This window comes from Aptenodytes forsteri, unplaced genomic scaffold, assembly GCF_000699145.1.
Source record: "Aptenodytes forsteri isolate BGI_AS27 unplaced genomic scaffold, ASM69914v1 Scaffold20, whole genome shotgun sequence".
Lineage (NCBI taxonomy): Eukaryota > Metazoa > Chordata > Aves > Sphenisciformes > Spheniscidae > Aptenodytes > Aptenodytes forsteri.
The window spans coordinates 2,504,713-2,515,287 of record NW_008795523.1 but is presented as its reverse complement, the minus strand read 5'-3'; the positions used below and the strand labels follow the sequence as shown (position 1 = coordinate 2,515,287).

General features: G+C 37.0%; 1 protein-coding gene across 1 annotated transcript in view; it reads right to left on the bottom strand.

Moving 5' to 3' along the window:
• MDN1 (midasin AAA ATPase 1) overlaps positions 1–10,575 on the bottom strand; it is a 111,535-nt gene that overhangs the window by 16,567 nt on the left and 84,393 nt on the right. Inside the window, exons 80-94 of the mRNA XM_009281958.1 lie at positions 8,807–9,286; positions 8,032–8,258; positions 7,528–7,674; positions 7,129–7,301; positions 6,596–6,757; positions 6,326–6,463; positions 5,956–6,097; positions 4,823–4,989; positions 4,445–4,588; positions 3,599–3,734; positions 2,663–2,979; positions 2,223–2,384; positions 1,742–1,843; positions 1,357–1,558; positions 512–685 (exon numbers count right to left, since the gene is read on the bottom strand). Coding sequence (XP_009280233.1) covers positions 512–685; positions 1,357–1,558; positions 1,742–1,843; positions 2,223–2,384; positions 2,663–2,979; positions 3,599–3,734; positions 4,445–4,588; positions 4,823–4,989; positions 5,956–6,097; positions 6,326–6,463; positions 6,596–6,757; positions 7,129–7,301; positions 7,528–7,674; positions 8,032–8,258; positions 8,807–9,286 — 2,873 coding nt within the window. The remainder of the gene's footprint in view (positions 1–511; positions 686–1,356; positions 1,559–1,741; positions 1,844–2,222; positions 2,385–2,662; positions 2,980–3,598; positions 3,735–4,444; positions 4,589–4,822; positions 4,990–5,955; positions 6,098–6,325; positions 6,464–6,595; positions 6,758–7,128; positions 7,302–7,527; positions 7,675–8,031; positions 8,259–8,806; positions 9,287–10,575) is intronic.

The window sequence follows — 10,575 nt, the reverse complement described above, 5'->3', positions numbered from 1 at the left end:
ACGGGGGGGAGGGGGGCCGGGGGGGGGGGCTGCTGCTTGGGAACTGGCTGGGCATCGGTTGGCAGGCAGTGAGCAATTGCATTGTGCATCACTTGCTTTGTATATTATTATCATCATTATTACATTATTATTATCATTTTATTTCAATTATTAAACTGTTTTTATCTCAACCCATGATCACTTCTCACTTCTACTCTTCCAATTCTCTCCCCCATCCCACTGGCAGTGGGCAAGCGCCGACTGAGGTTAAACCACGACAAGTGGATAAAGATTAGAGACCATTAACTTGAAAGAAAGCAGCAAACCCCTCTGTCACTCAACCAGTTTAGCAAGGGCTGACGCTGGTTACTAGGCAGGAGTGAGAATACTGCTGCAGGAAAGTCAGTTAAGAAGCAGATGTTTTAGTCTTATAAAACGTATACACATCCGTTACATGCAAATATAAATACCTACATATACATTTAAAGATGCACATCAGCGTACGTTTAGAATATTTTTTAAGTTAATGTACCAGGAGTTTTAGTGGCAGTAGACTTCTTTTTTTCTGGCTTCAGCTCCTCTGCGTCTACTGCTCTAAGATCCTCATTCTTCTGCATTTCTGTTTCCATAGCTGCATCTTCAGAATCTCCCTCTTCCTTTTCTTCAAGAGGCATAATAGGTTTCTCTTGCTCCTTGCTAGCTACATCTGTATAAAGGCAACAATACTTATTAAGGGGAAAGAGGAAGGAAAAGTAGTGAAGTTGCAAAAAACCATTACATTCTGAAGCCACTGCGTATCAGTTTTAGTCAACTTCAGAAGAGATCTGAGCTATTGTCTCAAACCTCAGTTTTATCTTTCATTGTGCTGTGCCGTGTTGTGTCAATGAGCTATTGCCCTGAAAACCTGATGAATAAAATAGACTAGTTACTTTAATGGAAAGCAATTAAATTTAGATTAGAGGAATATTTTTAAAGAGACATCAATTTGTTTGATATAGAATAAAGAACCTGTTGTGTTAGCCTAAATATTTTGCATGTGTGGTAGTTTGGGCTTCAAAATAATTGAAATAAGATTTGGAGAGAACAGAGTTTAAATATGGTTATTAAACTAAAACCCATTTTTATGAGTCAAAATATGGTTATTAAACTAAAAAACATTTTTGAGTCAATTCAGTATTTTCAAAAATGTTATCGTTAGTTCAAACCTGATTGCCAGAGTAGCATTTACTGTAGTGAAATAGTGCTACATCTTAAACCAAAGCAAGGATTGTTAACCATAACTTCAGAAAACTTACTGGGAAAAAATACAGTAAATAGGAGCGCTTCAGGATTTGATTTTGCAATGACAACTCTTTACACCCAGAAATACTACTGTACCATATGTCTGTGCATCATAGCATTCGGAGCCTTGTTTAATATGTTCAAATGCATCAGCCTCCTCCACGTTTTGTTTAGGCTGAGTTGTATTCTGCTTTGCTTCACTGCTGGATTCTATGGTTCTGAGTCGCTTGTGGATATGTTCGTTGTGATCTCCCATCGAACGCTCATTGTCTGCCTGACCAGGTTTCCTCTTGAAACTCTGAAAAAGAACAAAGTAATACCATGAACTTCAAGTGAGGTGCAAGCAAATGCTGATTAGAACAAGAGTTCTAACAAGGAGAAACTGAGTCCTGCCTATTTGCTGATTAATATTAAAGACATTCAAAAAAAAAAAAAAAAAAAAAAAAAAAAAAAAAAAAAAAAAAATTGAGAAGAGATGAACCTGGGTATTTTTTCTGCTTTGCTTCTGAGAAGCCATCCGGGCCATGCGCGTGGATTCATGGCCTTCTGATTGATTTGCACTTGAAGCTCCACTTCCGTATTCCTGAGAAACCAAAAAAATTGCAATGGTAACTAAAAAGGGATTTAGGAACTACTGTAGACAAATTTGAGAAGTTAAACTGCAATGCTATGCTACCTTCTATTGTGAATGACGAACGGCTCACAACTGCAAGTGTTATTCTTGTGGAAAGCAGACAAAACAGGTCTGCAGCTCAACAATTAGCCTAAAATACCTTCATAGCAGTGAAAACTGTGTGGTATCTACATGGTCTTCAATTTTTTTCAGTGAATTTATAATTGGTGTTCTAAAAATTAAATCTTAGACACAATTATTAAAAATATGGCAGGAATTCCTTGGTTGTAACTTGAAAACATATTCTCAAGTTCAGCATTTTTAACTAGTACACTTCCGCGTAATTTACCTCTTTAGACTGGTCTCTTTCTGAAGCCTCTCCAGCCAGCTCAACAGCACTGTCACTCTGCAGGTTTTCTTGCCCCGTCTGCCCCTGTGTTTCATGCTCCATTCTTTCCTCAGGCTCAGGGATCTGTTCATCCATCTCTGAATTATCTTTACCCTCTTCTTCCTGAAATAACATCAGTTTATTTTAACATTCTAAAAAACATCGGGAAACAGAAGGCCAAGGAGGTAACAGGAATACAGATGACAGAAATACACCGGTTTAATAGTAAGAACATCTCTGTTATCTTGACGAAGATTTTCACTAACATTACACCTACTCAATGTCAAATTTGTTTCAGAGTATCATAGAACACATTCATTTCTTAAGCCTTGTATAAGGCAATTAAAAAAAAAAAAAAGAGAAAGAAAATGAAAATCAGGCTTTTATTTATTTTACTCTACCTGAGGTTGAAGGCCTTGATCAGCAGCAGGGATTCCCTTATCTTCAACAGATTCATTTTTTTCCTCATCAGGTGGTTGTGACTCTTCTTCCGCTGCTGCTGCATCCTCAGTGTTCCCTGCATTTTCTTCTTGATCATCAGCATCTTTGTCCCCTTCATCTTCCTCCTCTTTATCTTCAGGAACAGCTTCTTCAGCTGGTTCTGCATCTTGATCATCTCTTTCTGTCTCACCAGTATCCCCTTCATTCTGTTCTTGTGTCTTCTCTGCCTCATTTAAATCAACAGGTTTCTCATCTACCTCAAAAGCATTCTCATCTTCTGGATTAAAAAAATCAGAAAGGTATACAAAACTTTCAGTGAAGTACAGAAACAGTGAATATTACAGATATTTGGAATAAAACAGCAAAGCCTTTAAAAAAATCTTAAAGAAAATAGTGAGAATTCTATACATAGAATCTATGATTTTCTACAGCAGACAATTTCTTTAAGTCACAATTGGTTTGTAACTAACAATACAGCAGGATGAATTCCTATTAACTTCCTTTAACCTAATATTCCTGAGGGTCAGTTGACTCTGAGTGCAAATGCTTGGAAGTATCATAGAAAAAACTGAAACCACAAAAGCAACTGGACAATGAAATAAGGAGCTTCTAGCATAAATTAGGGTGTATCACTTGGATAACATGAGAAAGCCTGCTCCACAGTGTGCGTGAAAGGGAGGTAAAGGAAAATGCTGTAATATTAAGTTCTTATCTGGCCTGCATTTGGTATCTTGGTATTTTGATACACAGAAGTGAATTTGCAGCTTTTTGTTATACAGAATCCTACCACCACCTCTCTTCTTTCTATAAAGAAAGAGAGCTCATTATCTGACTGTTCCTCCCTATTTCCATTTGGCTTTCATCTGGGAATCTATAGAGAGATTTTTCAGCTGTACCTCCATCCTCTTCCTCCTCATCACTCTTCTCATCATTCTCCAGGTTCAAATTATCAGGAAGGTCCAAAGGTTCAACTTCAGGCTGCTTTTCTTGCTGGCCATGATAAGGATCTACTTCATTCTCATCATACTCGCGCTGTCAGCAAAAGAATAGGCGGGGTGAATAACAGATACGTAAATAAGTGGGAGGAAAGGCAAAGATGAGAAATAAGATACTATTGAATTCTCTAGGACACAGAAATACTGGATACAATATTACATTCTGCTCAGTTAAAAACAAAGTTCCAATCGCACACATCCTTATGTATAAATAGCAGAAAAAGATTAATTTCGGCAAATGCATTTACATAAATTGTAACTTCCTCAAATCAGCATGTTTTGTGTTCAGAATCCAATTTTCCTAGCTGAAAGATTCTGAACAGAATCTGCACTCTTGCAGATGGTAAATGCACTCTTGCATACTATGCAGAATCTTCACACATACTGTATATACAGATTCTTGGGATGAGTCCCACTGACTTAAGATGTTTCTGTTGCTGAACACAACAGAACAAGAACTTTTAAGCTTTGTCCATCAAAACATCATTTCAGCGTAAAGCCTGTTTTGGCAGCCATTACGAGTTCAGGTTAGTGCAAACAAAAATTCATTCTGGATTATAGATCAGAAAATATACATGTATTATAATGGATACAATATGGTTTATTTTTAGCTCTGAAATGAACTAACTTTTTTCAGTGCACTTCACTATTAAATAAAGAGCATTTCAAATTCTCAGAAACACATGATGTGAGCAACAGGATATGGTTTAACAGCAGGATACTCTACGTAGTCCAAATCATTTTTACCTCATCAATTTGTTCATGGATTTTCTCTTTGTTTCCACTGTCCTCTTCTTGTTGCTCGTCTTCCTCATCCTTGGGAGGCTGTTTTTTATTATCCTTGTTTCCTGTGCCCAAATTGTCATCTTTTGCAACAAGCTCTGAATCCTCCTATTAACCAACAAATTCAAAAGAAACTCGGTTATGCTACCTGCTTCTCAAAGTCTGAGTGACAAGACATCATCTCTTACAGGAAAAAAAGACAACACTAAATAACTTGTGATATACTCAGATTATCCCTTTCTAACACCAAGAGCTATGCAAGGGAGTTCACAGTCTAGGTCACGTCAAGTTAACAGAGTTGAATTCCCTTGATAGACGTCTTCCCACCCCTTTTCTCTTTACCTCATCCATTCCTGGTCCAGTTTCTTCTGTTTTACTGCTGGTATCTTCATCATCATCATCTTCATCCCCCCAGAGCCTCTCATCCAATTTATCATCAGCTTCAGCATTATCAAGATTTCCCATCTGCTTATCCAGCTCCTCCTCTTCATCTGAATTTTCATCATTTTCTGTGTACAGTTCAGAATGTGTTTCAGTACGGAAAAGATAAAGCTAACTTTTTTTTGTTAACTTGAAACAAACAGTCACACTTAGCACTTTAATTCCATCACCCTATGCAGTTAATTGAGAGATGTGGAAAAAGACACACATGCACTAACACCCAGAAGAGCAGGCTCCTAATTCTGTGGTTCAGAGTGTTCCCTTGGACATACGAACACACACAGCATTCTCTCTCTCAGACTAACAAGTCCCAGGTGCAAAGCTTGGATGATTTAAACTCTCTATTCCTTACACTCTCCGTTCTCCATTTTCAAGACATTTTGACGTTACTGGGAAGGGGAAGGTCCATTCTACTTTATCTGTTTATTAGTTTGGAATTTCCCTTCTTGTGCAGATGAACTTATTCCTGGCATTTTGTCAGAGATTTGAAAGTAGATTAACACTACCGTAATTTATAAGCCACGTTACTTTCAGATGTTCAAGCTGTTACCCTTTAAAGTGAAGAACTGCTACCTTTTGGGTGAGTAGCAACTTGAATGAATCTATCAAATGTTGCTATTTTTTCCATTTTAAAAAGGTAAAGTTAAATTCTTTTCATTGCTTAAAAGTTAGCAATAGCTTCATTAGTCACGTTTTGAAGTTAACTACAGCCATATTCTCAAGTATTCTGTTGATCTTCAACAGCTCCACAACGTCAGTGATTAATTTTAAACTGCGTCTATAGGTCAGCTCACAACAGGAAGAACTAATAGTCTCCATTCCAAAACCATCACAGTGAAAGAAGAGAAAGAGTATTTCCTTTGTACACTTCTTAGCATTCATATTAATACTTCTTAGTATTCATATACAAAACGGCACTACTCTGTTGTTGAACACTGACTTTTCAGTATATGCTTAATTATGTAAAAGTATCAGCCATTATTGGATTGATCTATAACATTTCTTATAAGTTTGCTATAGTGGAAGGACCAAACCTTTTTTCTCCTGTTCTCCATCATGCATTTTTCCTTCAAAGTCTTCTGACATTTCAATTGCATTGTCTTCTCCTTCAATGTCTGGTTTAGAATCTTGATCCTCCTTCTCCTTCTCTTCACCCTTTTGAAAACTGTCTTCTATCTGAATTATTGGTAAAGCAAAAAAATTACAATGGATCTTGCCTATATATTAAAACTTACTTGAAGTACCACAGCAATATTTATAAGCTTATATGCAAAGATAAAAGCCAACCTAAACAGGAGACTGAAGGTAACTTCATGTTTCTTTTACCTGAAACATCCACAACATGGATTTCAAGGGCTTTTTCAGTTTCACTTGAATTAAACAAGAACAACCTCAAACACTTGCCTGATCTTCACTTTCTATTTTGTCGCTCACATCCTTCTTGCCTTCCCCATCTCCAATACCACCGTCCTCATAATCATGAAACTGTGTTGCTCCCTCTCCAGCTTCATCTTCAAGTAATTCTTTTGGCAGACAAAACCCCTACAAAGGCAAACAGAAACTCAAAACTTTCTGTATTAGCAAGTACATCTTTCAGCTTAGTTTCTACTTAAGACTTTTGTACACATTAAATATATGCTTACCATATATCCACCGCTATCTCTAATAACTTACCTTTTGGGCAAGCTCTGTAAAAATGCTCGTTAGAACAGAAAGCAATTTTCCAGTACTCCTGTGAGACGCCAGTGAAACAGTGAGGTAGAACAGGATAAGGTCTGAATACTTGCAGAGCATGGGCTTTAGACGCACCAGCAAATAGCAGGACTGGTTGAAGAACTGCAGTTAAAACCAAAGAACAGCTGTCAAACATGATTACGTACATACTGAGACGCACCTCAGAGGGTAATGATAGAGATGGAAAACAGATGCTCAAACCAGAAATATCAGTAGGTGAGTTTAAATACAATTTCTAAAGTTTCCGGAGCTTTTTCTAGATTTTCACAAAAACTAAAACGCTTCCTTCTTGCTAAAGGAACATCTGGCTTTTGCATTACAGAAGAGTACCCATATTTGGCCATAATTTCTTCACATGCTTCTAGTTCTAAGGTATTGGACAATAAGAAGCAATGCATGTTTAACCACGGAAGTTCACAATTCCAAATCTTTTGAGCCCTTAAGCCAAAAACTCTTGAAAAGAACAACTTTACCTTATGTTTATCTGAAGTGTAATCTTCCCCATAAAATTTCAGGTTCTCGAGGAGTTCTGAAACTGCTAAAATTGCTTTCTGAACATGCAAAGAATCCAAATCAGCAGAGAGATCTTCATCCAAAAGCTTAGTTATATGTCCTGCTTTAATCACATCAAATGAGGCTGCATCCTCTTTGTTTGAAATACATAAAAAATATGGAAATCAAGTCAGACATTCTAAAAGTGTTATAGCAAGCAATCTAGAAATATCCATCCTATCTGTTTAAATAGACAACTTCTATTAAAATGGCAATTTCCTTGTGTATTGGTACCTCCACTAGACACACAGTTTAAAGAATTTTTAGGTTTGCGTAGTTTGAACTCTCCTCCTCCCCCTTAAGTAAATTAACAAACTTACCATCTTCCTCTGGAGATTTTTCTTCCTCTTTTCCATCTTTGTGTTTTCTCTCTACCAAACACTGGATGGCATACAGAACAACACGGATAACAGTTTCCACTTTTGCTGAGAAGTGCTCCACAAACTCTTCATCTGACCGTTGATTTCCTTTTGAACCATAACACAGGCAGTTTTACATAGAAATGCATTAAATTACAGGTTACTATGTTTCCCCTATGCAAGGAGCATGATAAGCACTACGCCATTTCTACTACATAGTTCTACTAAAATCTCCTTGCTAATCCTGACCTACAACTATGGTGTAAGATCTGTCATCAGCAGTGACTAAGGGGGAAAAAATATTACTGCACAAATTAAGTCTGGACTAAATTTTACAAGTTTGAACTTCATCAAGTGTTTCAGGATATCCAAATGAACATGGAGCCATCTTCTGCAATAACCAAACTAATGAATTCTTATATCTTTATCTAAATTACAAAACAGGCAGAGAAGAATTGTCCTTACCACTGCAATTTGACATGGAAGCAAGAAGCTGTGTTCTCCAGGCTGTGAAATCTGCAGATGTGTTATTAACTTCTTCTTGTATATACTTTAGGCTCTTGATTAGGGCTATCTGATTTGCAGCTTGCCCGTCTTCCCCATTTGGAAGAAACAGGGACTCTATGCCTTGTAACTGAGCTGAGACTTCCAGCAAACAACTCATAGCTGATGTGCAAACTTCAAAATCTCTCCTGCAAAAAGAAATAGCATAATATTGAAAGAACAAACAGTTCAATTTAAGATTAAACCTTTTCTTGGGGCATGGATGAGTGGGAGGCAGTTGATCTCCATCTTGAACTTATTAAATAAAAAGTTTGACAACAAGCAGGTGTGCCACTTACACTCACACTGTTTGAAGCGGAGAGAAAATGAGAGGGTTATTATTATTATTATATAGGCTACAGATTTCTTTTAAAATAAAAATTTCTTCATTAAATTGATATTTGAAATTCACCTCATTAACTAAGGAGCTATGGGGCTGAAATCCCAGGAGACCAAAGACAAACTGAGAAGCTGAGATAGACCAATTTTTTTCTGACTTGTCAGGGGAGTAGGAGAAGACACATACGTTTGTTTAAAAAGCCATGCACTGCATTTGGCAAGAAAAACAAACGGAAACAAGCTTCAAGAGCACCTGAACACGCTTTTCAAGAATGCAAACATTTTAAAGGTTACTTCACATATCTTATATGAACATAAAACATACAGAGATTCAATTTCATGCACATGTAGAACTCACCAGGAATAAAACAAGGTCTCACATGGCTGCTGTCTTATTTTGTCCACTTCTGCTTTCATTGTCTTCACATTTGCCAGCATCGCAGTCAATTGTGTAGCTAGCTGCAGCCATAACTGATCCTTATTTCGCATCCTGCATCCAGGAGGCAGTTGCTCAATTGTTACTGGAGACAAGTATTTTAGCTCTGAGGGAATGAGGTCAGGTATTCCCGTAAAAACATTTCCCATTTCAGGTCCTGAATTCTGGAAAATGTTTGTTTTGACATCTGTTCTTTCATTGTCACTGCACTTCGTTAACTCTGCTTTTGGGCAGCATTGTATAAACCAAGACAGCTCCTCGAGAACCATCATGCACTGCATGGAAAGTTGCTGCAGTTTGTCAGTCCAGTGTTGAATACTGTCTTGAGGAGGAAATGCTACATTATATTCTCTGTCAGCGGTCAACCTAGAATCTATCTCTTGTATACAACTCAGGAGGTTCCTAGTCAAGAAGGAAGAAGGAAAAGTTACAATAACTGAGTTTTATGTTATACTTCCCTTTTAAAAACTCAACTTTCAGACTAAATTCATAAAAGATCTAGATAATATGGACTCAGTGGAAGTCAAACTTTTTCTGGAAAAACTAAAATGGTAGTCTTTTTTAAAAAAAAATTTGTTTAATTAGTGGATTTTTCTCTCCATTGCATATGTTTGAGTTGTCCGGAAAACAGGGCTTTGTGAGATTTCTCAGAATCTACACCATCTTTTCAAACAATCCTTAAACTCCTGGCCTGATACTCAAATATTGTTCATTTTCCTCCATTATAAAAGCAAATTAGATTCTAACACACCTTCATTCTCTAAAGTGCTCATAACAAATGATTAATCTGATTTGCAATGAAAGTCACAGCAATGCAGATAAGTATCTTAGAAGTTTTACTATTCCTGCAACTGTAAAGTTGAGGAGTTTGTGTTTTGGGCTTTTCTTTGTTTTGTTGGGGGTTTTTTGTTTGTTTTTCCAAGTTTCCTAGGGTTAATATAAATTTTGTACCAGTAATCTCCAGTCCAGATCTCCTTTCCTGTACAAAGGAAATAGCTCCTGACCTAACTTCAAAAAGTTTTATGGGTTACATTAGTGATGAGCACAAATATGCAGAACAGTGGAGTTCGCAGTGAAACTGATGAGTCAAGCAATAGAGTGAAAAATCATAGAATCATTAAGGTTGGAAAAGACCTCTAAGATCATCGAGTCCAACCGTCGACCCAACACCACCATGCCCACTAAACCATGGCCCTAAGTGCCGCATCTACATGTCTTTTAAATACGTCCAGGGATGGTGACTCAACCACTTCCCTGGGCAGCCTCTTCCAATGTTTAACCACTCTTTCAGTAAAAAAATTTACTTTACACATCAAGTAAGAAAGATTTCCTATACACTTTTCCTTTTACAGTTTTGACACAAGATCTAGTATCTCCCACCTTTCTAGAATTTTTCTTTGTAAGCTGTTGAGGTTTTTTCATTTTGGCTCAAAGTGCCATCCAGATCATTTATTTGCTCCAGATCAAACCAACAACTTGAACGTAGCCAAAATTAACTTAGGCTAATACCAAATGAGAGAGATTTAACAATCTATAGGTTTAATGGGTTAACTGTGTAATTATCTACAGTAATTATTTCATGGTCTTCATGTATGCCTAACTTGTTTTCCCAAATAATTTTGATTCCAAAATATTGGCTGCAGTGACAGGATAAACAATATCTAACCCCTTTTTTTTTTTTTTTTCTCCTC